General features: G+C 39.8%; 1 protein-coding gene across 4 annotated transcripts; it reads right to left on the reverse strand.

Moving 5' to 3' along the window:
* Positions 1-138: 138 nt before the first annotated feature.
* Positions 139-26,389, reverse strand: aipl1 (aryl hydrocarbon receptor interacting protein-like 1). Of its 4 annotated transcripts, none has more exons than XM_057351922.1 (10): positions 25,652-26,389; positions 24,869-24,939; positions 9,000-9,062; positions 8,137-8,876; positions 5,927-6,266; positions 5,343-5,522; positions 3,201-3,389; positions 2,671-2,847; positions 2,385-2,526; positions 139-2,158 (listed from the first exon to the last, which is right to left on the reverse strand). In XM_057351922.1, the coding sequence occupies exons 5-10, from the start codon at positions 6,020-6,022 to the stop codon at positions 1,719-1,721; spliced, it is 1,224 nt and encodes a 407-aa protein (XP_057207905.1). In that variant the 5' UTR covers positions 6,023-6,266; positions 8,137-8,876; positions 9,000-9,062; positions 24,869-24,939; positions 25,652-26,389; the 3' UTR covers positions 139-1,718. The 4 variants fall into 4 exon arrangements, with proteins under 4 accessions (XP_057207905.1, XP_057207907.1, XP_057207906.1 ...); XM_057351924.1 differs by having other exon boundaries at positions 8,137-8,251; positions 8,347-9,062; XM_057351923.1 differs by having other exon boundaries at positions 8,137-9,079.
* Positions 26,390-27,914: the final 1,525 nt, after the last annotated feature.

The following is a 27,914-nucleotide window of genomic DNA, read 5'->3' on the forward strand; positions in this document are numbered from 1 at the left end:
TAAACTCTTTACATATATCATGACATATGAAAATATAGCATATTTAAGGGTATATTAGATAGGCTATATAGGTTATAGATGATTTCACTCGAAATACTGAATTATGGAAATACCATATAAAACAAAGAACATGATTTTAGTTGAAAAAGTTTTTTCTTCGTAGCTCGCCTGGCAGAACATCTTTTGATAAAGTTAATGTGTATCTAAAGGTTATGCGTCAAAAATGTATGACATGCTTAATTCAGACTATCACAGCAGTCTAGGTTTATGATACTTCATCATTATTTATTTGAATTGTATGAAAAAGCATTTTTTAACAGCAAAAAGCCATTCATGTGATGAGGGTGTTTTGTTTTTTAAATACATTTTTCATTTTCATTACAACGTCCCTGCAGAGACAAATAGCATATGTTGTGTCACATACTGTACACTCTCATATTCTTACCATACAAACATCTTAATTGACAGACTGACTTATAGGTTAACTAGTGGATGTTGCTTGTTGTGGATGATGCTGATTTATCCATTTAGTTTTCATCTTATTTAATCCTGGATACACAGGGAGTATGTGAATGTGTTGGCAAGATGTGCATGGTATCACAGGGGAATCCTCTTAAAGCAATATCATATGATGCAATGGCATTGATCCGGTCTGGGGCTCTCTTGTGTTTCTCAACAGATCTCATTGCAAGATTTCAAAAGCCCACAGCGTTATTCATTCTGCCCTGATAACACACACATGCCGTGTGTTTGTGTTTTCAGCACTCTGAAGAGTGAAAATGTGTGTAATCTTTTTAGATTTAAAAATATTTTCCCAGTTTAATATGCTGAGTCAACTATCAGAAAACTATTTTAGATCCAAGAAGAGAAACTGTGTGACTGTAGCACTATCAAGACTTTGTTTGTTTGTTTTACTTATTCGGTTCCTCTTTGGTGGAATGAACTACCAGCCTCCATCCGAACTGCAGCATCCTTCACAAGTTTCAAAAAAACAGCTCAAAACCTGTTCCGCATTTATTTGACTAACCAAGTGTCTGTCTGTCTGTCAAAAAAAAATCTTTTTGTTCATTCTCTCCTTTGCTTACTCCAGCTTTAATCCTCCTAGTAGCATGGCCTTGTAAACTAATGGTACTGTTTAGCGTGTGGACCAAATGTTTATATGCTCTCCTACTTGTAAGTCGCTTTGAATAAAAGCGTCTGCCAAATTAATAAATGTAAATGTACATGACTATGCAACATAAAAACACTTTAATGCCTATGATGTCCACAAGAAATGGTGGATTTATGTATCTTTCCATCAGCCAGTCTTTCTAATAAAGACTTGTCCTTAATATAACCACTACGCTCACATTTGTGAAATAAAACAAAGGAATAATTACTATTTGCTATCTCTTCGTGTCGTTTGAAGAAATACTGTTTTTATTGGATGATTTGGCAAGACTACAATGACAATCCTTTAAATCTTACATTATAATAGATAGCATTAAATAAATAAGGTCATCAGGGTTTAAATGGGTTCGTATCCTAAAGCCTCGTTTTTTTCTAGAGAAAGAAATCCAAAATATGTTTTAAATACTTTAATTTAGAGTCATTTGTTCTGAAGACATTGGTTCTTGCGCTGCTTGTTCTGGACTAATTTTCTCTGGAGATGTTTGTTCAGAAGTCGATTGCTCCAGAATCATGTCTACAGCATTTCTTTCTTCTGTGGTAGCTTGTTCTCAGCTAGTTTCTTCTGGAATCACATTTTCTGGAGTCATGTCAGCTGGTCGTGCTGAATCCATTTGCTCTGAAGTTTCCAAAAGCATTTTTGCTGGAGTTGTTTGCAATAAACCTGCTTGTTCTAGATTGGTTTGTTCTTCATATGGTTCTTCCAGAGGTGTTCCGTCTTGTTCTGGAAATGGTTGCTCCAGAATCTCTTGGTCTGGAAGCTCTTGCGTCTCTTGTGCTTCTGATAGTTTTGTGAACATCCCCTTGTACGTCAATCTGTCCTCCTCGTTTTTTAAGTCCATACGCATTTTGAGAACTGATAGCTCTTTCTTGACCGTCTTTTTCATTCCCGGATCCAGATCCAGCACTCTCGTGAAATCAGCTCTTGCTTCTGCTTCATTCCACACTTCCATGTGCGCTTTACCACGCAGATAGAAGGCTTTCATTGTCCCTACAGAAAACAGAGAATGCTTTCATCAATGCTTTAAAAACATTCAATTAAATTAGTTAACACAACCTCTTTTTGAACACTATGTGAATTCGAGCATTTAACTCTTTGATTTATTTGATGTGTAGAACTATTGATGACATTAATTGTGTGATGTTGATGATCTTGCATGTTTTGGTTATAAAAGAATAGACAAAAATGATCTGGCATACAGTACTAATGTACACACCGGGGTGTTGGTTGATGATGTCAGATGTTTGTTCGATGACCTCATAGTACTCCTCCATGCGCAGCAGACACTGGCAGTAGTTTAAAGTGAGTGTGTTGGCCATCTTCTCCAGTTTAAGCCAGGGAGCTTCCCATGCCTTCTCCTGAGATTTTTTTTTTTACTTTTTTATAAATCCTTGATCAATTCTTTTTTATACTTTTCAGATAATATTTATGTTTAAAAGTAGAAAATGATTTTGGTTTTGTAGTAATTCATTAACAGTCAGGTACAGGGTTCTATATCTTACCTTTGACTGCACGTTCTTGATGCACACGATGGCTTCCTTATATTTCATTGTGGCATCCTCGAAACGGCCCTGTTTGAAAAGCTTGTTCCCTTGACCGTGAAGCACAGGTACTGCCTTAAGTCGCTCTTCATCATTCAGAGCCCATGACTCTCTGTCATATTCACTGGGCTGTTGTACCTGCACCACACACACACATACACAGACTTATTCTTATTGTGGAGAAAATAATGTTTTAAAGTGATTTCAATAATGTATTTATTTCCACATAAAGGTCCCTCAGTGCTTCTCAAAACGTTTGTCTAAAGATTTTGAAAAATAACCCCCTAGCGCAACCTAGTGGTCAATTGTGTGTACTGTTACAGTGTTGTGGAACTGCAACTTGAAGAGCCACAGGCCAACTGTCTGTTGTCATAAGTTGTATAAAAATGAGAAACTATACATCAAAGAGCATACATGCAAATGTCCACACATTTCTAAGTTAATCCAAATATATTGTGTAAGTCTCAAGACATCTGATAGCTGCTTCAGACCTTTAGAAGTTCCATTACTAAGTAGAGAGGCTGTGGTTCCTTCTGAAGTTCATCCAGATCTTCATAGCCCAAACTGTGATATGCAAACATATTGGCCATGCCGCAGGTATGAATATGCCAGTCCACTGGATCCTTCCCATCTGCAATGCGCCGCAGACTCTTTGCCACTATGGGATACAACCCTGTGTGCTTATCGGCCATAAAGGATAAACATTAAAAAATGGGAATAAATCCTTTTCGCACGAAAGTTAAAAATGATGGCACAATTTCAACTGTTCTCAAATTTATCTAAAGTATGTGTGGGTCTAAAGTGTCCATAAATGTTTGGCGTTCCTATGATTCTCCAGGCTGTTAGCCACAGTAATCTATTTCAGATGGTACATCTGGATGGCAGTAGTAAATAATGATGAATGCAATGTTAAACAAACTTGGATTAATCCCATCATTTTGTAAACACTTAAGACAGCCTTCACTCGGTAACTCACTAGCTTTTCCAAAGCCTCCGGCCTGTAGATAACCATGAAGGTCACTGACATAAGTGCCAGCCATGGGGTCTCTGGAAGTATTTACTCTGGGCAAATGGTTATCTGTTTACTTTAGCTTTGACACGAGTTTTTTTATGAGTGTCATGAGGCCTGCATATGAAAATGCCTGATGTGCTTTTGTTTGTGATTTTGGTTGTGTTATCAGGTATTTTCAGGTTGATTTCCCACAACCTACTTAAACACATCAAAACATTACTCTGTTTGTTTTAGCAGCCTGACCAAGTTATCACAGCAACATTTATTCAATGTCAGAAAACATTTCTTTTTTAATTAACATATTTTTTGTATAGTCCTTTTTGACCGATTCAGAGCATGAAACTGTGCATATTGTTTCATTTTTGCATTATTTTTGAGGGACAGTATTTGGTGAGGCAGAAATATACTTTGCCTTTAAAGGTTTAAGAAGTTTTATGATTCAATGCTTAACACGTTTAATGCTTGACACATTATTTAAAAACAAATAAGCAGCGGCTTTAAAACCTCAGTTATTTTATTGGTCAGTTATCATTATGCCTTTTTTCCCACAGCTTGAAATTATTTAAATTATTTCAGTCTTCAGTATACTTATTTGTAAATATATGTGCTGTACACTACTAGTTTTGTGTGTTTAAGTAAAATAATTATTTTGAGCATTTATTTGCAGATAATTGAAATGGGACAAACTGGTCAAAATAACCAAAAGGATGTTTGCAGATCTTGAATATTGCAAAGGAAACAAGTTTATATGTTTAGACAACACAATACATGTTTTTACATGTACTGTATATTAGGATCAGTTTAAGAATGAATAAATGATGGAATAAGCCTGATTTTTTCACAACTTTCATTTGTCTTGGTATTCTATTAGTCTTGTGCATTAATGATGACCATATGTCACTCCTGAGGTTTGTTTCTATTTAAATTCAAAAGACAGTGGACTGAAATTGCCTATACAGGCCACATTATACCAATACTTTTATTCCACCTGCTTATTTAAAGGGGTGATATGACACGGCTAAAACAAATATTTTCGTTTGTTTTAGATGTAATGCAATGTGTATACACGATTTAAGGTTCAAAAACGCTGTATTTTCCACATACCGTGCATGTGTGTATCTCCTCTTTGCCCCGCCTCTCTGAAACGCGCAGATTTTTTACAAAGCTCATCACTCTGAAATGTGAGGTGTGCTATGATTGGCCAGTTAACCAGTGCGTAGTGATGTGAGCGTGTGACAGAAATGTAACGCCACTTACCACATTTTGAACATCAGGTTCCAAAGCAATTTTACTGACAGGTACGCCCACCTTACTTGCATATTCATTTGGGTGGTCTTAGTCAAATCATACCACAAACTGATGCAGATTTGTGGGGGTGTGGTTACACAAGGTGTTTCGGGCAGGTCTGGGTGAGCATTCGCTTTTAGATAGAATGCATCTTTTGTTCCGACACTTTCATTTTTGCAATTTTACATGTCTAATACATGCATGGGCAACTTATAATACACCAAAGACACAGAAAAACACGTGTTCGCGCCATATGACCCCTTTAATTAACCTTTTATTCCACCTAGTTCATTCCCTCCAATCAATAGTGTTCATAGAGGATTGCAATTCTTACCATGACATCACACCAGAACTTGGCCACCTCCCCAATGCGCATGGACGTCAGCAGAATTTCCCAGACATCTAGTTTAAACATGTTCCCGATGACCACTTCCATAGGTGTACCTACCTTCTTACTGTCATCTTTGACTGTGTGCTCATCATTGCAGAGCTGGGTTCGGAAATGGAAGGTCACCTGTGATGAATGCAGAAGAATACTTTAACCCATAGACCTTTAACCCATTCTTCTGGACTAGTTTACTTTGGGTTGTATTTACTCTTTTACAAAAACAGACATTACTAAAACAGTCCTTCAACATTTAAAATCCTTCATATCTTTTAAAAGCCCTTGTATTCTACATCCATGATTTATGTGGAAAACAAAAGCATTCTCTACTATACAGGTTTGAATTTACACTCAACAGTCTTTTGCATTTACACTGAAACAGATAAGAATGGGTCATCTTATGAATAATGCATCAAAGTTATCCTTAAATTTTAACCGTTTTTTATTGGCAGTGAACTACTTTACTCGTCTCAACAGAACTTTTTGCATAGAAACGTCTCTCACTGTAGGTACCATATGAGCATCAGATGTACCTTAGTTCCTGTGATAAATCTGGGCATTTTATCCGTCCCTCCATGCAAGATGGTCTTCCTGATCCCTTCAACCCCTAGCATCATGCTGTCCTCCATGATGTCCAGTGTATGTTTGCTTTTGCAGATGTATACGTGTATGAGAAGTTTATGTTAGAGTGTTCGTTGTCACAGCAGGTGGTGAAAAAGCTGTAAAATCTGACTAGCTCTTCTGGATTAAGAAGGCTGGAATAACAGGATTAGGCTCAGCCCCACCCTCTCATGTCATTCTCATCCACAGAAGGGCTTTCCTCAGCATTTTCACACTACATCCATCTTCAGCCAGAAGAGGCTCTCGAAGCTTCTGGAAAGTATTGGTGAAAGAAGCAAATGTTCCTTTATATGTTCCATCTCACGGTAGTTCACAAGCATGCTAATAGTATAGAGCTGGCTAATGGACTCAGTAACCCTATCACACACATGTGGCAAGCAGCTGGATCTCTAGGGGTGTATTCAAGCATTGCCTTTGCTTGAGCTCCAGCAGAGAAGAAAGCTTGGAGCGACCCGTCTGCTTTATGGCTTTTTAGGATTGCTCTGGATTACACAAGAGAGCCACTCAATTAAATGCAATTATAGTTTTTACAAGCCATGTCAGAACATTGTGTGCTGGCCAATGGCATATCTGAACTCCAATTAGACGCTGCAATATTAGAAAAGTAACACGTTTTTGAACCTTCTAAAATGTAATGGCCACAGCTGTCCCACTTTCTATGCTGTTATAATGCGTTGTATAAAAGAGTGTCCTGCATTTCCTCTGAAAATAACAGAATGTACTTTAGTGTGCATTCCTGACATCATGTGGTTGATACTGTGTTGCACAATGTTGTAGAAGAAGTGGCAGTCAACTAAAGTCTATTTAAGACTATGTATCGCCCTCTGCTGGACACGGTGTGCGCTGTGAGGTCTTTATTTGGCTCTATAGAATTTTTTCAGAAGCAAAATGACACTGGTTTCAGATCTGATCTATATCAGAATGAAGTTTAAAGGAATTGTTCTTCTTCGAAATGAAAATCTGTCATCATTTACTCACCCTGTTGTCATTTTAAACTGCAAAACACCAAAAAAAGATATTTTGAAAAATGTCGGTAACCGAAAACCGTCCCCATTGACTTCTATTGTATGGATACAAACCCAATGGGACCAACCGTTTTATGTTACCAACATTTTGTGTTCTGCAGAAGAAAGAAAGTCATACAGGTTTGAAATGACAAGAGGCCGGGCATGTAAATAATGAAAGAATTTTCATTTTACATGAGAATTATCCATTTAATATAGCCTGGTGTTTAATATGTGACCCAGTCAGTGCAAACATAAAATCATCCTACATAATTTAAAGAACATTGAAATTTAGCCTTGATAATGTTTAATGTTTACTAAGTTCATGTCAATGATTGAAATCAAACTTTGATTCTCGTCATCGCAAAATTAGATTATGAGCCTGGATTTCATAGACTGGGTGACATATATACTGTAAATCATATATCATGTACAGTATATTAAGTCAATTTAATGTGCTAAATAAATGCAAACTGTTGCTAATAATATTCAAGACTTTCCCATTATTTTGTTCTGACAGTAGTAAATCTGTGTTACTAGGTATGTCTGAGGTTCATTTTAAACACTTCACAGATGAAATATCTTCTTCAAAGGCTTCAGAAAGTAAATCTATCAGCATGTTACCATGGGTACAGGCCCCAGTCAATCATAAAAGTATTGTGCCTTTTTTATTTTCCTGAAATAGATGTCATTTGTGTTGTGATTTCAGTATACCCCAGTGAATTAAAAATGCAATTAAGTGTCAGTTTAAAATGTAATGCAGTGCAGTGAAGCAGATGTAAGTGTTTTACATGCTGGTGCTCTACCTCTTTTGTTCATCCAAAAAATATATATATTTTTTTCATTTTCATTGTTTACTCACCCTCACGTCATTCCAAACCTGTGTGACTTTTTTCTGCAAAACACAAAAGAAGATATTCGGAAGAATGTTGATAACCAAACCAAATTGGACCCCATTGACTTCAACTGCATGGACACAAAACCACTGAGACATTTCTCAAAATATCTTCTTTTGTGTTCCACAGATGAAAGACTCATATACAACCTTTGAACAATATGAAGTAATAAATGAGGACAGAATCTTATTTTTGGCTGAACTATGGATGGTGATTCCTCACCTGCCACGAACGCAAAAGAAGAGTAATGATGCTGTAAGTGAGGTTTGGTGTCAGAGTGAGTCATGGAGACTGCGTCAGTTCACCCACGCGTGCTGCGCCGCTCGTGTGTGCCTGCCTGGAGAGCGCCGTGTGCATCATCGAAATGATGCTACAATGAAAACCTGAATAATGAAAAGCATCAATGATCTGCTCATGTAATGTGACACTCACTGCTGGGTGCAGAATTAAGCTGCGATCTGGTATTCATGAAAGATGAGAAAGCTTATGACAGGTGTAGACAGGTGCTTGTGTCACTGGTTTGTCAGCGTTAAGCCAACTTGATGTGTCCTACATGTGTATCCGTGTGTGTGTGTGCGTCATGCAGTCTAGCTGTTCCTCTCTCCCAGCCTCTTCATAATGTGCTAATCTGATGCTACATGAAACTGTCGGACACTTCCTGTACGGGGAGAGGAAGTGGTTTCCGAGACAGTCGGTCCTCTTCAGGAGCTTGTTTCTATGGCTTTTCACAAGTCCTGTGTTCTGCTTTCAGGCAGCAGGACACGTGCGAGGAGCAAAGACTTGCTTCAATAACCCGTGGTTTAGTGAACCTGCGTCAGTGTTGCTTTACATTGGACATGACATGTTCTCCACCCCCACTGAGTCACTGGCCAACACGTGCGGACATCCTTTTGCACGGCATGTATTGGACCCAACCTTAAAATGTTTAGACAGGGCTGGAGCATTATGATTCTGCAACAAGACTGAGAGGGCTAGGAATTATGAGACCTTAGACTGTATATTGCTCTGTTATTCTTAGATCAATACAACTGACTCATTCCCACTAATAATAAACATCTGCAATGAAGTGAGAGTATGTGTAATACCTGTATGCTCCAGCAGGAGGGTGTCTGTTTGGATAAAGTGAAGCAGAGAAGAGCTGCCTGGGCCTGCAAAGCAGACACACCTGTACAATCAAACAGTGTGTTCTAGGACATTCTAGAAATAAACCGCAACCCAAAGGTGTGTGTTCCAGTCAGTGAGTAACTGACGGATAACTGACAGATTTCATGATGTGCGGTGATAGTCTGAAAATTGAGAATTTGATCGAGTTGAGGGGACAGAGTTTAACTGAACTGACCCACAGTTGCAACGTTACTGGACCACAAACCTGATTTGTGATTTTACTTCTGAATGTCTCTGTATTCTGTCATCTAATAAAAAGTTACTTTAAATATGTACAAAAACTGTGGGCAACAGTTGATATGACAGGGGGATTTATCCTGCTTCATGGAGTTCTCAGTTGTTTGCGGTTTACTTAAAGTAAATATCATGTTTGTCTCATAAATTTATGAATAAATAAATATAAACCATAAAATAGAGATGCTAGCAAATATGAAAATCATAGATAAGATAATATGAGGAACCTGTGCATTACGGCTGTCACAATATTTGATTTTCACAACACAATTCTTGTGGCAAAAAGATTGATTTATAAAGATATTACCACAATATGTGTTGAAATGTTTTTGTTTCTTAATAAATAAATGTGTCAAATCAGGGCCGGTACTAGGCCGGCTCGACTGGAGGGGAAGCAATTACATATTCTGGTGGGCAGATATATCATCAAAGTTCACTGCATGCATTATTTTCTCATTTTTCTGTGATTAAATTGACAAATTATTATTTAATAGATAATAAAAATTATTATTATTTAGTACGTATTTAATAAAGTCATTTTTAACTATTTTGATTGTCAGCTGGATATTTTTTGAGGGGCCAAGAGTCTCCCAATTATCAATTTTTTAAAAATAATGTTTTTTATTATGTTATGTTTTTGATGTGTTAGTTGTATTTTTGATGTGTTATGCTGTATTTTTTATTTATCAATCAAAACAACCCTTATACAGTTGGCTTGATATTAATTGGAATATACAATAAAAAACATGATTTTTGTTTTTTTTCTAAAGAATTTTTATATGATTTTGCAAATGAACTCTTGATTTATTTTGTTTATTTGTGTTTTGTCTGTTTTGATCAATAAATACAGTTGTAGGGAGGCGGAGAAAGAGTTTCATTGTGACTCTTGGGGCAAAATTTGAAATGGGTGGTAAATAATCCACAATATTATCATATAAATATTGTGTTAATATTATACATAATTATGCGTTTAATATCACGGTTATTACCGCCATAATATCACGGTCAATACCGCCATGTTGTGACCCCTAGTTTGCATTCATTTTGAACATACTTTGGTATCAAAGCAAATTTAAGCAAAATGTTGACATTCTAGAGATTTCATTGTTGGCTAGAAGCAAGATACTAATATAATCTTATTTATGATTTCACGTCAAAATGTGACAGTATTCTGTCCCAGATATAACGCCACAAGCTACTACTCCTGTCAGGATAATTAAATCAGATTTGACAGTGTCGTGCTGGCCTTTGGGATCCAGGGCAACAAGTGTCCAATAATCTCCCCGCTGGAGCCTCACGTACCTCCCCTCGACCTTTAGATATATACCACTGCACATAGCAGGCAGTACAAAGGGCACATGAGTGAACGCTCACACACTGAGCGCTTGCTGACACAGCCACCTTCCCAGCATCACGTGGGACGAGCTATTCTATAAGCTCCGTCACTCAGGGAGACCAGCTGATCGGGATATTCTGGGATGGCACGTAGCCCAGACCTGAACCCTAAATGCTCTTTAACCTCTTTGGACTTCAGAGTCTTCAACGGCAGATCTCTGACAGACAGCAAGAGTGCTTCCCAATCCAAAGCCTTATCACGAAAGATTCTGGTAATAATACTGTCTAAGCATGGCATTACTTAACAGACAAACAGGTCACTTTACTGTGTACTGCCAACAAAGCTAACAGTGATTTACTGTGAAGTGTAGCATTTTATGCACTTAGGCAACACATTTACCCGCATGTCATTTCAAACCTGTTTGACTTTCTTTTACAGAACACAAAAGAAGATATTTCAAAGAATGTTGGTAACCAAACAACATTGTGCCCTATTGACTTCCATGTATGAACACAAAACCACCGAGACATTTCTCAAAAATTCAATTATAAACTCCACCTCAAAGACACGCTTTGCTCATCCAGGCCTTTTGACATTTGGTCGCATGGACAGAGCTTTCAGATACGCAGCTGTTAAACTGTACCGCTGTCTCAGGGGAGCACGCAGCGTGTGGTGTGCTAGGGTCCCGCTGGTCTCTGGGGGGAACCGTGTGGACCCAAGTCAGAGCCAGACACGTGTTTCGAGACCAGAGACCAGGGCTAAGCTAAAGCTGGGATGCATTATCACATTCCTCCATGCAGAGAGCCAAAGCAAAAGGTCCACTAAACAGTTCACTCTCCAGAATCCAGGCAGCGGGGAAGTTGTGGAAAAACACAACATCTTCAGTGTTTATGTAGCAGTGTTACTGAGGAATGTGCACCATGTGACTTTGCAGTTGGCGTAAAACACATGACTTCCACTTTAGGATGAACAGGAGACGGGAATAGGTGGATGATGTTTTATCCATCACACCTATGATGATGCCATATTAAAATTAAACCTCATGGCTGCTTAAGCATGTGGGGGTGTGGCATAAATCCTTGTTCATTTGGTCCATCCAGGGTTAAGGCAGGGATTAGTGGACAGTTTCTCAGAAGGATTGTTTCTCCTTTTCCCTAACATAATTATTTTTCCACTACACCACGGGGGTTAGATATGATAATGCCCCTTAAAGTGATAGTTCACCCAAAAATTCAAATTTACTCATCATTTACTCATGCACCCTCATTTCATTCCAAACCTGCATGACTGACTTTCTTCCGCAGAACAAAAAAGAAGATATTTTAAAAAATGTTGGTAGCCAAACAGCCAGTTTTGTATGAAAACAAAACCAATGCAAGTGAATATCTTCTTTTGTGTTCTGTGGAAGAAAGTCATATAGGTTTGAAACGACGAGAGGGTGAGTTAATGGTAACAAAATTGTGTGAACTATCACTTTAACTCTTCGTGACATGAATCGTCATACAGTAAGACCCCAGTTTATACCAAAACGTTTCATCAGACCCACCCAAATGTACTCACTGACCTCCTCTGAAGCCAACACACCCTCCACTGTTGAAAAATGGGTCAATTAGCCATAAGAAAGACAGTGAGAGTGTGAGAGAGTTTGAGGGAACTTGTGTTAAAATCTTTGTCGTCTATTTTGATTATAGAGTCCAACCCGTGTTTGCAAAAGGCTATTGACAATTTCTTCAAGTATGCTATGTTAGTGTATGTCCTCTTTGTTCTTAAAGGTTTAGTTCACCTAACAATAAAAATTCTGTCATCATTTACTCACCCTCTTGTCATTTCAAATCTGTATGACTTTCTTTCTTCTGCAGAACACAAAAGAAGATATTTTGAAGAATGTAACGGCGGTTCCCATTCACTTGCATTGGTTATGTGTCCATACAATGGAAGTTAATTGGTACCGTCGATGTTCGGTTACCGACATTCTTCAAAATATCTTCTTTTGTGTTCTGCAGAACAAAGTTAGTCCTACAGTTTTGAAATGCTATGAGGGAGAGTAACTGATGACACATATTTCATTTTTGGGTGAACTATCCCTTTAACTCAGGTTCCTGGGATGCCTGATTTCTCTCTTATCAAAGTTTATTTATCTCCCTGCAAACAAAACAGATAATTTGAATCCCTGTCAAGACAAAACAACTGAGAGCAACAGCGGGTCAGTGTGGGAAACAGCGCTGTTCTTTCATTAAACAATAGCACTAGGCTTCATGCCATCCTGCTGTTGCCATGTCACCCTGTTCACACACTATACTCCTCACAATGAACCAGGATCTACATACTGTCTTCAAACCTCTCTGGACTGGATTACTTTACATTTACTTATGCGTGTTTGTGCGAGTATCCATGACAAAGTTAAACAATTGTGTGACAAAAAAATGACAAAAAAGCATCAGCAAAAATATTTTCGACCAGAGTTCATGTTTTTAAAATCATGGAATCAAGTGTACCCATTACAGTCATCATTTTGGATGCTATTATGGTATTACGGTACATCTTCATACCTAACAGCATGTAAAAAACAGACTGTGGTTAGTTGCTTTACATATCGGTCAGACAACCTCTAGGAAGGCAAACTGCAATGTCCAGACCTTGTTGTTGTGTAGTCAAAGGTCTGGTTGTGTGAGATTAAACTGGCCCTGACTGACACTAACCCCGGCGTAACCACGGTAACCAAATAATAAGATAAAATGGTAGCTGTAATTAGTGTCTTCATTTAAGGAAATATAAGGTTTTTAAGCTTTCTAGCAGTTGCTTAGACAGTGAAAACAGAGCGACTTGCCAGTGAAGGAGGGAATAAAAGGAGGCATCGTGTCCCTTTAATGAAATTGTCTAGCTCCGGCAGTTCCCTGGTCAGACTTTCCATGGAATTATATAACCGGAGTTTAAGCAGAGATGGGAATCATCTGGTGGACAGGTCCTGCGATTATATCACTGCTGGGATTAAGCGTGAAGATACCGTGATGGCACATGAATGAGAAAAAAATCATTCTGCCCGACCTCCAATTTCCACATTGACAGTGTCCCTCTAGAATGTTTTTACACTATTTTGCTTGGACCTCTTACTAGTCCAAATCTCAGCGCCTGTCCATCTACCACCTTTGAAATACACCCATTTAACCTATACACCAATTTTCCTATATTCCATGTCTATCTCTGGATGTGCCACATGCATCACACTGCTTCATTTAACCAGGACGCTAGTTACTCATACATTAGTGGGTGTACATATGCTCGGAGTCATCAGGACCACAGACACCCTACATATGGGATTTTCCAGCAGCATCTAATGAATTCACCAGGCTGAAGGGAGCGGCTATAGTTACAAGGCTAGGAAATAGACCTGGTGAAATGGGCGTTTGTTTCTGATATTAAAAAAAGGGACAGTTCACCGCCCCCCAAAAAATCTGTCATCATTTACTCACCCTTGAGTAAAACCATAGTACCATAGTACTATAGTTGAAAAAATGACAATGGTAGTCAAAAGTCACCCAGAACTGTTTCCCTACATTCTTCAAAATATCTTCTTTTGTGTTCAACAGAACGCAAAGAAATTTATAAAGCAATTTTTCCCACTATGGTAGTCCATGGTGGCCAAGAACTGTTTGGTTACAACTATTCTTCCAAATATGTTTCTCGGTGTTCATCATAACAAAGAAATGTATACAGATTTGGAACAACTTGAAGGTGAGTAAATGATGACAGAATTTTTATTTTGTGGTGAACTGTTCCTTTAAGTTTAAGTGCTGATACATACTGTATTGTGTTGAAGTACTCATAGATCGGTGTTCACTGTAAATGCATCAGACCATATTCACACTGCCTGCAGCAACCAGCACTGCATGTGAAATTTTGGCACTTAGCTTATGTTTGCAACAAGATCTGTACATTATTATGCAAGACTAGTGTACAAATACGTGTCAGTTTGGGAGTTAAAAAATAAGCATTTAAAATCACATTACATACTGTAGTACATTCATGTGACTCATTCCTGAAATTATATTTGCTAAGCAGCTTTGCCATATCATCGTGACCATAATCACAGTAACCTTTCGAATGTTCCTTTTTTATGATTTTCTTTCTGCTCGTTTCAATACAAGTGTTCCTTCTCGAACAACAAGCAGTCGCACGTCTCTTCGGGACATTGTGCAGTACCGCATTACACACATGCTGCTTGCTATTCAGTCCGGTTACATGATACCCACTGTGCAACAGGTAGACTATGGTACATTGACCTGGTGAAAAAGGCACTGGCATGCCACGAGCCCACGGGCAAAGGTCAGGCAGGATTGTGGGATGCTGGAACAGTGTTGCAACATGGATGTTTCGTTAGGTGAATGATCTCCTACTTGCTTGGAACTCAAGATAATCTGATTAAGCAGCTTTAACCCTGTAGAGGGGAAATTTAGATGATTGAAAAACCCCTTCGCACCATGTCTGGGGCTGCACGCTCTCACCGTCCAAGCGGTCCATGTGGCTCACCATTGCATCCAAACAGACAGATTTTGTGCGAAAGAGAGTGGAACGAGGCGTGCGAAACATGCTGTGACAATGACTTTGAAATTTCTGTTTATGCTAATATTCCAACATTTAATTCCAGATGCATGCATACAATGCATTTAAACAACAAATAAAAAGTTGAAGTGAACAGCAAACACGACTGACTGCGGAACCTTAACTGCATGCATAATTTCAGCTCCCCTGTTCGGGTTTGCAAATTATCTAAAGTGTTAAATGTTGATTGAAGGCTGCTGATCACTGGCTGGAGATCTAAGGCATGGTTCACCCGGTTGCATTTACTATGAGGTATCCTGACCTTTGCCATTTGGGTACTTTAATGCACTTGAGGGGTGCCTGCTGCAAATTATACGATCAAGCTTCAACAAAAATGGATCTGTGACCTGTATCGAATTGATAGCATGTACATTTAAAGAATGCCATTGAATTTGCTGAAAATAATTTAATATCTCGATAGTCGAAAGAGCTGTGTTAAATATTTTGTTTACAACTGCTGGTGAATTTAATTAAGATCACTGCACTAAGAGGTGGGGAATAAGTTCAGAACATGACCTTTTCGAATATGACACAGTAAAAGAACACAAACGTGTTTAATTATTATACATTTGTAGATAATTTAGACCCAAAATACATATCAAATAAAATACAGGATTCAGATTTCCCCAATGCCACTTTATTTTTTGTTTGAGCAGAATTACATCGTTCATCACATTTTGATAAACACGGAGATCTGTGTCCTGCATGAGAAGCAGAAAAGCATGGGAAGGGGTTGGAGTGCAAGGTTCTGATAATAAAATAACATCTATGGCCTAAGTGCACCTTCCATACAGACTGGCTAAGCTTAAGAGGAGCTGAGACGACGACCCTCAACAATCTTTTAATGCACTTGTGGGGAGATTGACATTAGACTAGAGCGGATCAGGTAGACAATCTTCTGCGATGACCTGAAGAAGCCCTTGTGTGGAGGTCAGAGCCATACGTAAGTTACATGTGTTTAACATCTTATCTAAGTTCGAACAAAAAAGAGAATTAGATGAATTCCTGATGGAGGGAGAAAAAGGCGGACCATGTTTCCGGCACAAAGCATCTGGTTCTGCTAAACTGCAAGAATATTCTATCGTTTTCATCTGGCTGGGAGGATTTAGAAGTTTTCATATGTTTTCATATCCTGTTTTCGGCCAGAGTTTACGGCTTGCCTAGGGTCGAGTGATGTGAAGAGGGTGTGTATATATGGAGGCCTGTATGTGCGTACACCAAGTCTGACCAAGGTCAGATTCGTACACTTTGTTCAAACAAACCGAAAATCATATTTATGCCACAGAAAAGCCTCAAAAGGGAAAAGGAAGTTACATACGCACTGCAGGCTTTCATTAGTCATTCCCCGGAGGAACTTTGAGACTCAAACACGTCAAAGCCTGGGCAAGCCTCCAGAATACATTGAAACGTCTATAAGAACACTCAACTGTTGTTTGAATTGTTGTTCAAACTTAGTGTTTTTTTTCAGCAACACATCAGACTAGACAAGCGCCTTGTGCTCCGGCAGCAATGCAAGATGGCCACCTTATTCAGTTCAGAATGCCACTCCCTGCCTGCTCCACACCCAAATAAGGGCAAGGGGACCACACCGGGCAAGGAATGTGGCTGAGTCAGCATGGAGCCCGCTCAGTATTCTTTGTTTATGCCCGAGTAGAACGAATAGCCAAGCTTAGACGGCTAACGTGAGCTTGGGGTAAGGTTGCTGGAGAGAATAAAAAGTGCAATCCATCTGATCCAGGATTGGTTGAGAAGGCCTTATCTGTCTGGAAGGATTCGGGCTTTAACCCATAATGCCTTTACCTCTGGATTGCCACCCCGGATGTGCCAGGAAAGAGCCAACCACAACAGTTCTTCAGCTGGCAGCTTTAGCTGGTACACAACGACATAAAGCTTGCCAGTGAAGAACTGCTGCAGGTCAGCCAAGAGGCTCCTCTGAGTCTGTTCCACAGGAGGAATTGGGCGTGGTTGGACCTGCAGGGGTAAAAAAGAAAGAAAAAGTTGTGTGAGGTGTGCAAAGACGTACAATAGGACAACAGAAACTAAACGTTCAAATCAACTGTAGCGATGGCACATTTCATGTATCATCGCACATAATTCCTATCAAATTTACAAGCAGACAGAGTGTAAAGCTAAAACCAGACAGAGTGGAAAAATGAAAAACACTGCGACTGATAAAGAGGATATTTGGACTGATAAAGAGGATAAAGTTTAAACAGTAGCTTTCCCATTTTCACCGGCAGAGCCATGCAGGCAAGAGAGACAGAGCAGTTTAGTCATGTGTTCTCTACCCCTGAGGTATTGCAGTCCTGCTACTGCTTCAGCATTCATTCACTCCGCCTAGCTCCTGCCTCTAATTGAGTACAGATAGATCCGCTGCCTGCACGCAGGACAAAAGCTTTTGATCATGCCAGCACTGTTCTGCAGCTAGACTATATACCACTCGCACAGCATTAAAAGTCTCCTCATTCAATCGACCTAAGGTTTAGTTTCGAACGCGTCTGATTCATTTAACCCAAGGAGTCACCACAATAAGTAATCTCTTGTGCACAGCCAGAAATCAAGCTATTCATTCTTCTCTTAGGGAAGTACGTGAAGTATGGTTTCATTTCCTCTTCTTTCACAGACAGCCAGTCTCCAGGCCTGACTCGCCCATTGATCTGCATGCCGTTAAAGGTGGCTCTAAAGCTCTGCACATTTGCTGCGGTTTAAAGGCGAGAGCTAGATGCATAATGCCTCTGTGAACCCAATGACCCTGCTGAACGATGAAAAAAGGGGTCAGTGCGCTAAGTAAATCCAACTGGATCTGGACTTGACACTCCCTACGCAGGAACACAAACATTGAACTTTTGCTTCTTCTCTCTCTTTCTCACACACATGGTTTGTGCATGCTACCCCCACCATCGAATAAGGTTAAAACGTTTCACGTTTGTAAAACATAAAAGTGCATATTTACACCTGGGGAAAACAAAGTATAATTCATATAAAGTATCATTCATACGCTAACACCAATGACTTGCAAAAATTAGCTCCTGCCAAACAGTAAGAGTTATCTTCCCATACTTATTTAGCCATCCGACAGAGAAACAGACGGTCAATGCATCTACTTTGCTTTCAGTGACGGAAATCGCATTCGGTACCAGCTTCCCCCTTCTGCTGGGTCTTGAGCGTGTTGTTATCAGACACCCGGGTGGTGAAATTGTCCTTTGTCTGAAGGCGAAGATAAGATCCTTCTATGTCCAGGACACTGCAAGCAGGGAGGACTGACGGCTTCGGTTACAAGACTTAAACCCACAAACCACTGTCTAGAATCACACTTTAATATGCGCTCTACTAGTGACACCCATGGATTTAACCCCATTGAATGAGCGGCACAGACAAAACAATGCTGTCTGTGCAAACATGCATTTATGGAAAAGCCAGACACTCTCCAAACCATTTCATTCAACGAAGCATAAAATAATTTTCACTGGTCGTCGAATGGCCTTTTTCACCCAAAAATGAAAATTCTGTCATCATTTACACACCTTCGAGTTGTTCCAAATCTGTATACATTTCTTTGTTTTGATGAACACAGAGGAAGATATTTGAAAGAATGCTTATAACCAGACAGATTTTGCCCCCCACTGACTACCATAGTAGGAAAAAATACTGGTAGTCAAAAGTGCCCCAAAGTGCCCCCTTTAATGTCCCCACCCAGTCAAGATTCCTGAGAGCCACGGTCTTCAGTCAAGATTCCTGAGAGCCACGGTCTTCAGTCAAGATTCCTGAGAGCCACGGTCTTCAGTACCAAGTGGTCATCGTTGGAGACAATGGAGCATGTTTAAACACTCACCGTCTCAAACACTCTGACTCACTGACAAACACACAATGCCTGAAAATCGCGCAGAACACCGTGTTCCCAAAGAGTGATTTATTGTAAAGACATGGAACCTTCCCAAACAATTGCACTCAGTCTGACCACGAGCAAAGGGAAAACATGTTTTCCAGCCTACAGCTTTACCTCCACATCAACCTATTGTCCACACACCGTAAACCATTTCAAATAAACCGATTAACTAACAGCCCAGAGACAGTTCAAGACGTGAGGACACCTTTACTTTTCATCTATAGTGTACTTTATTAAACTCAAAGTCTTGCATCTGAAACATCAGCTGTCTAGGAGTTGCGTCCAAGGGGCCATCTTGCTAATGTCACCAGGACACACCGAACAGCTTGAGTGGCAGATGAGAGACGAAAGTGCATTTCAATCTAATTGGCACAGACGCTGGATTTAAAGCTGAGTGGCAAGGAACGGTGCTTGTCTAACAACTGGAAGACAATAGGAAGAGGTCAGAAGCAAAATTTTCAAAGCGAGTGTTGTTACATTCCCCAAAACAGGAGCAGCACACATATAGGCAGATCCTTCAGCTGCCACACGACTGTAACAAACATCCAACATCGCCACCGAAGTGCGCTGCGGATCAATGCGTCAGTCATCCCCTTAAGCGGTAATCGAGAAGCAACTGATGGAGAGGGTGGAGCAGGGATCTTTAATTAAAATTAAATTCCGTATTTATCTAACCGGAAGCCCCGCAAGGTCATTTCTGAGCCGAGATAATGATTATTAGGAGAAACCGGCTTTAAAGGGGCACACGCCACTAGTCAGAGGTCGGTGGTGCAGATGTTACATTCCTGTCATGCTTGTCCTGTCAAGCAGGAGCTCTTGGAGAGAGTACAGTAAAGAAAATAAGAGGAGAAAAGAGAGAACCACACCCAGCGGTTGAAACACAGGAAAGTCTCTTGTCTTTCTGCTACAGCGAAAAAATGTGAGGTTGGAACCATAAACTGGTTGAATGCAATAAGAATCTCTGGAAGGAAACCACTTGAGCCCTGAGGTATAAAATAATACATTTTAGTTATGAAATGCCACATGACAGCATGCAAATGGATCATCTGCATGTGGGGGAGAAGAAAAACGGCTAGTCCTTTCCAACTAGAAGTCAGTGGCTGCACAAGCTTTAAACTATAAGCTTTAAGAAAAAACAAATGCACCTATGCAATCGTGCTGCTTTTTTTATGGGAGACAGTTTGCTACGTAAAGCCACGATCTTGAGACATGCTGAAGAAGCAAACACAGAAATTTACATCTGGTCCGGAAGTCCACTGTCCAAATTTTGTTTAATGTGACAGCACAGATACACAGAGCCGAGTGTCACACTGTGCTTGTGCATTATTCGCCACCCTTTACATATGCATTGAGCATCACGTCCACTTGCCTCTCTGTTCCCTCCTTAATCACACATAGTTGTGAAGCCCAGGCAATCAGAACGGGCCGGTGTTCCAACAGCGATGCTTCAAATGCTGAGACCGCTCTGGTAATTTTTCCATGAATCACGGCATGAGTCAACCGGCGGGCAGCAGTAAAAAATGGAGAAGTGCAGACACTGAGAAATAGATGCCATTCACTAATGCACAGATGAAAAGACTGAAAACCTTCAGATGCAGGAAGGGGAAGAGATGGGAATTAACCATTCTACAGATAAATGCACCTGTACATAAGGGCTTTTTGATGACGTTGGTTTGTCTGTGAAGAGGTGGTAAACAGGAAGACTTAACAGGGGCTCGTCCGGTACACATACGTCACACATACATCCTTCTCCTCTCCCAGACTTCACCGGGGAATTTGTCTTGCCAACCCAGAAATGATGAAGAGAGCACGGTAGTGTGTGTGTTTACAGGTCAAGACACACCAATTTCTATATATAGCCTGGGTGAACACAATCCAAAAGAGCACAGCCACCCTAAACAAGTCAAGGTTCTGTGGAAGGTAATCTAATGCTTAATCTTAAAAGTCTAGCCAATGCCTGATCTGTAGAAGGATATGCGGAAAAATCATCAGAATTCATCTGAGAAGGAAAAGGGCATTGACTTATTTGCATTTGCATCCCAGCAGCCCCCCCACCTATTCAATGCTTCTCCAGAACTAGGAATCTGCGTATCCTAAGGTCTCGGAAACTATTAGCTCCTGTTTTACATGAGGGCCGCCTCCAATTCGCGTCTCTGACATCAAAGATGTGCTTCGTCCCTGAACCATTGCTAGACTTCCTCCAGCCACTTGACAAACAGGCAAACACGCAGGCAAAACAATTTGATATGAGGAAATTCCAGCTGGGTTATACAATGGAAATGACTGTGGGGCAACGCGGAAGCAGCGAAGCCATTTCAAGAATTCATGTAATCTCCTGCTAATATGCAGAGGGTAAATCTCAAACGAGAGCTCCAGAGGCCCATGGAAGTCACAGAGAGCCTTTAACAGTATGAAAAGCATCCACACACATGCTAATGGAGACTCGGCTGACCAGCATGAACTATGCTTTTTTAAGACCTACTTCTATTACACTCATAAAATAACAAACATGCTATGTGTGCACATCTGAACTGCAATGGCTGCCATACGCTACAGGGTATAAATAAATGACAACCACCACCTTGAGAAAACAAAGGCAGTTCAAAACTCAAAGGTAAAATGGCACATTTCTTCGCATGTTCTTCTGAAATGCCGATTGCAGCACCAAAGAATGCAGAACATCTGGCCAAGATTAAAAACAAGGCTTCAGTTTTTTTTGCATTGTTTTGTAAAACTATGCCTATATGGCAAAGCCAAACACACATTTCAACACAATTCAGTCTCACAGAGCATTGCCTGTTCCCCCCACCCCACAATCTGAATCATAGCTCACAACGTTAGCAACGATCAGAGCGGCAGCTGCCTTTCCCAGCACGGCAGAAGAAGCAAGAGCTTTGACTCGATTCAGTCATGCTTTTAATAGTGTGCTACTGGTAAATCAAATTGAATGGCAATATCTCTATTCAGCACCAGAGAAGCGTTCAGTCAAAACTGTGAGAAACGTATGCATGTTATTAGATAAGGTATGCAAAAGGACCAGCAAAGCTTAGTTACTCATTGATGAAGCGCAAGTGATTTGGCAACAGGATACAATATCGCAATCAAAAGTGACGCAATGCTCAGCACAAAACTGCGATTTTAACTATTTATATTTACACAGTGAAGTGTAAGTGGCGGTTCATCACCGCCACTTACCGAAAGCCAAAATATTGCGCTCGACAGATTCATCCCTCTCTCTCTCACACACAAATTTCTGTTCTCGCTCACCGCTTTCCATTGCGCTTTCTGCAGTTCTTTCCGTTGGTTAAGTCTGTGCGCCACGCATTCTTGGGATGCCTGGTACATATGGTATAAATTCCATTCTGTCTGCAGAGGCCCTCCATGCTGTCTGAGATACTCTGTGCTGGACTGACTCCACCCTCCCACAGAGCTAGGCCAGCTCACACTCTGTGCTGCTGATGTGAACTGTAACTCGGCTGCTCTGAGACTTAGAGCTAGTCGGCAAGTGAAGTTAACAGGTTTTTAAACAAGCAGTTTCCCTGGATAGAATTCAAGATAGATAGGTTCAATGTATGTGCGATCGCCTTGTATGTTTCCTGTGCATTGGGGACAGAAGTTCAATGAGGAACAATAGCACAAAACCCCAAAGTGGGTCACTTACATGGCAGTGTGGAACACAATGCCTGCAGCCTATTTAATCACAGGGAGCTTATATAGGTCCATCAGGGTAGACAAGGCAACCAAACTTACTATGCCGAAGCATCTGCTTAATAGTACAATGAAAGGTATCGCTAGAATACGGTCGTCATAAAAATGACACAATTCTAAGCAGAAGGGTAACTGGACCACATCATAAGTAATGTTAGTGACATCGTTGTTATGAAAAAGGCTTCCTCTGCTCTAGGACAGAGACAAAAATGTGGACAGAAGCTCTGCAGGCTCACTTCCTGAGACCAGAGCGGCCAGCATTTGGTCCCACAGGACTGCACAGACGGGAAGCTCCACTGTCCTTGAGACAACAGCAGACCTTCTTCTGAGATCCTTCCCTCCCACACTCAACACAACTACAGCCACCTGCCAAACAGGCAAATCAATGTCACAGCCGAGCTTCATCTGCAAAAAAACCCACTCACAGTCTGTGCAGCACGACTGCTGCATCAGTTAGAGGCGATAGTGGAATGTAGGATAAAATCGAGAAAATTCGCTCTCAAACCTTCTCAAACGGTAAAGAGAAAAGAAAGTGTGAAAGGGCCTTGCAGAACAGCAATGGCGTGTAACACTAAGGGTGTGGCTTTATAGAATGTCTCCATGCCATGTTTCTTCTCTTCGGTCCACGCACACAAAGCTCAACTCTACAGGCCGTGTCAGTTTGAACGCACAGATCTTACGAAATCCCTCTAACTGCTCATATACGTAAGTCTAGGTACTCTATGGGGTCAAGATTAAACAGAAAGAATCAAATTTGAATTTAGAAAAGTTCAATGTTTCAAAAAGGCCTCGTCATAAAGACAACGCAGATAAATGTCAGAAACCACACTGAGGAAGCACTTAAACGGCAGAGACCTAGAAAAGTAATCAAAGCCCTCTTACAGATTTTTTTCATTTAGTGCCTAGACATACGGACACTACTGTTAGATTTCTGCATTGGTATTCCTAGCTAAGATTAAGAATAAACTTGCCTAGAAGTGAACGCTGGGCAATGCGATCACAGGGCAAAACATTTCACAGACGCATTTAGATAAACAAGCACTTATACATCAGGAAATAATAGTCTTTCTTATCCGAGTCATTGCATAACAAAAAAATCATTAGGCTTAAAAAATCCAAAATCACCCTGGGCAAGAGAACAGAAAAAGAACAGTTGTTTTTTTTCCATAAACTTTGCTACTTCTATAATAAACTCGATATCTGTTTACTCGATATCTAAAAGGGATATCGTATTTAAAATGGTTTACAAATGGTAAGGATTCCATATTCCAGACCTTACCTAAGCTAGTTAAGAAAAGTATTACATTTAAAATACAGTTATTGATTAAAAAAGGATCAAATGCGTTAATTTAGTTCATATGCATTTTATACTAGGAAATGACGCAGGAATCTAGATTATATTCATTCGTATGACAACTGTTTAATTGTTGTATCAGGAGGACCCTAAAGTCAATACATGAACATCTCTCCAGGGGGAAAGGGCCTAACAATACACAGTTACTAACTTATTCTTTAAAATCTGCAATAAAAGGCCAAGTTTTTAAAATAAACAAATTAAGGATGACTAAAGAAATATTGATTTTAACATATAATCTCAGTTTTTAGCATTCTGGTATGTACTGTAAACTAAGGTTGGTACGGAGTAAATAGTAAACCATGGTTTAAGATTATGTATTTTTCCTTAGAACAAGAGCGAGTTATGAAACCCATTAAAAATTGTTGCATAAACACGAGTTAAGCGTGCTTGTAAACACTTGAGTCCTTAGATAATTCCATCCATAAATTCAAGTAAAGAAAGCAGACATTCATCTGGTGATGATGGAAGTGATTTGGAAAAAAACACGAATTCTGCACATTGTTTGCTTAGTCATTTTATGTGTAACGACCTGAACGATTATGTAAAAGAACATTTCACAACAGCTAAACAGCCTGCTGGACTTAATTGGTAAATAAACAGGGTTTGAAAACCTATAGTTTTGACACATTGCCATGCCCTTCTCACACTAAGCAATCTTCTCATAACTTACCTTCAGCAGCAAGAAGATCAAAGACGAAATCCATTCAATGACATACCGAGGTCTTCTCTCCAGATGTTAGACTGCGTGTAAAAAAGGAGAAAAGTGAGGTCGGGACATCAAAATGAGACAAGTAATCTAGAGGGGGAAAAGAGCGAGAAAAAAGCACGTATACATCGCAAAGTACAGGGTGGGGTCTTGTGGAATTTGCCATGCACTCGCCTCACAGGAATCAATGACGATGTATACCGATCACTTCACGAGCGTTCATTCAGTAAATAATCCACATGTAAATTACAAGTACGCACTTATTTGGATTTGTGGAGATTTTCCGAAATCCGAATCTCCTGTTGCTGTTGCTGTTTTTATACTTTTTCATGGGACGCAGACTAAATACTTCGTATATCAGGCTTTAATATACGCTTAAGGCCCATTTCCTTTTTTCATGGGAATAGTTAAAATGCTTCAACGTGTAATACAACACAGCAAGAAAATCTTGCAAAAAATAGTAATTACTAAATATTCTGCACAAACATACGTCAGTATTAAGAAACGAGTCTGATATATTAAACTAAAAGTAGAGCAACGCCCACTGTTATATCAGTAGCCTAGTGTCAATTCTCAGCGACTTCAGTCTGACTTTGTAAACCTAACGTTACCCGAGTTGATAAATAGATTTTAATCGATTTCAGTGCATTGTCGCCTCTTAAAAGCACGTTAAACATTTAACATTTCAGTTTTTCGACAAACACATTTTGAGTGAAAACTTCTGAATGAGCCATGTTCAACACCTACCTGCTTCAACTGGTAGAATGCTCGATTTCTGTCTTCAGGATCGACTCGCATGTCTTTGACTGTAACCGGTGACACTTCCAGATATCATCTAACATATGTTTAACATAATTAATTTGATCGACGAGTTCCTCCCTCATAGTCCTACAGACTGTCTAATAAAAAACGGCTCACGCCCTGTAACGTTACGGCTCAACTCTGAACTATGCGCTTTCCCAGACCACGTCGCGATCTCTTCCAATGAAATTTAACAGATTAAATTCGGTTACAAAGTGCTCAGACTTGCTAAAAGTTACAACGAACGTTAAACCCGTCATCGGGATTCGATTTCTAACATTTTCAGGGCGATTAACGTTAGATGTTCCGTTGTGTGATCTATCGCTTCCTGGATTTAAATATCTCATCCCATCCTACCGATGACACGCGCATCAAATCCAAGCCAAAACTATGAACAACCTTTAGAAATCATTAAAGTACTGGTATGGCATATGTAAATCGCCTTTTTCCGAAAGCCACACCTTAACCCCAAATCCCTCCTGACATCAAAGCTAATGCTTGACTTAGCTAAAAGATAGAATTTATGCGAACATGCTCAGCAATTCAAAGGGATGCTATAGGAATTACGAACAGTGCCACTGCTCAACTTCAACACGACACACCATAAACCTTCCAAGGTAAATTTCACGATCTAGCCCACAACATCGCTGCGTCCCGAGGCTCTGCTTCAACTCCCCTCATGCCGGCTTCTCCCGATCAGCTGGCAGCGCAGTGACGCCAAAAGCAACAGCTGACCAATCAAACACTAACGTCAAAGAACATAAGTAACGCCCACTTGTGACCGATCTTGAATGGCAGGTCTGCGAGCCAATGGCATGCTCAGAGTGAGACTGGTGTAAAAGTTGCTGTCCAATGGAGTCTTCGACAGGCGTTGCGTGGTTCTCAAGGAGCAAAGTATTGAGCGCCTCTGTAAGCAAGACTGTGTAACAGTTTCTGAGATTTCCTTTAAATCTTACTTTCGGTTTAAACTAAACAGCATTAAAAAACAATTGCCACTGCATTTTGAGACCCTTCCTATAAATTTGAGACAAAGTAGAATAAATACAATGGCACATAACAGAATTGGAATAAATGATTCCAATTAAAATATTGTTTATAACGGATCACGTAAAAAAAGCATGGCAAGGACAATGCTGCATTTCATTTTCTATGAAAATAATTCCTGAGGTTTCTGGTGAAACATAAAGCTGACTGCCATTTATGCTATTGCTCATTTTGTGGACGGAAACCTTAATTGGTGGCTTGCTGAATCAGGGGGGATTTTTAAACAAAAATGCTAATTCCTGCCACTGAATGCTGAATGCTTTAAGTCAGAATTGTTTTTTTGTGCTTACAGCCACAGTGTGAAAAAAAAACGTGAAATAAGAAACAGTGTGATGTATGGATTTAGTGTTATTATGTAGAATTACACACAAGCTTTCAGAACTGAAAAACAACATCAATAAATGCACTGTAGTTATAATAAATTATGACATGTGGATTGCTGTGTAACTATATATAGTATGCACCATTGTGATATGATGAGGTTTTCCAACGTTATTTACTTACAAATTTCCTTAAGGCTGCATCAAAGGGTGTTTGCTCACACGACTGTAGTAAATCGTATTGGTCATTCTTTTGAGACCCTTCACGCCACCTCATATTCTCACATCCCGAACTCTGTTGGCAAGCAATAAAGTCACAGCACAACAAGGAAGAGTCCATGTTACTTCACTTTAATTTGAAGAAATTAAACAAAATTAAGAGAAACACCCCACATTTTGTTAGTGAAAAAAAACTGTAAGAATATTTGGTGTAAGTCCTGGAGTGCACATTCTCTGCTTGATCTTGATTAGGTCAGATATACCAATACAAGTTCAGGCCCACTGTCTGGGCATGTCCGTATTTAATATACACGTCATAGGGGTGGTTTCCCGGACAGGGATTATCTTAAACCAGGACTAGGCCTTAGTTAAATTAGGATATTTAAGTCGTTTTTAAAAACATACTTTACAAAAAAACCTACTGGTGTGCATCTTAAGACAAAACAATTGCACTGATATATTTTAAGATATGTCAGTGTAAGTTGTTGTTGATCAATACATCTTTAACATTTAAATTAGTATGGGACTAGGCTTAAACCTTGTCTGGGAAATCGCCAGTGTTTGGAGACTTAAAGTAAACCCCATCAATTGAATTATTAACGTCATTCATTTTGCCCCCCATGTAA

Source organism: Triplophysa rosa, linkage group LG14 (assembly GCF_024868665.1).
Source record: "Triplophysa rosa linkage group LG14, Trosa_1v2, whole genome shotgun sequence".
Classification (NCBI taxonomy): Eukaryota; Metazoa; Chordata; class Actinopteri; order Cypriniformes; family Nemacheilidae; genus Triplophysa; species Triplophysa rosa.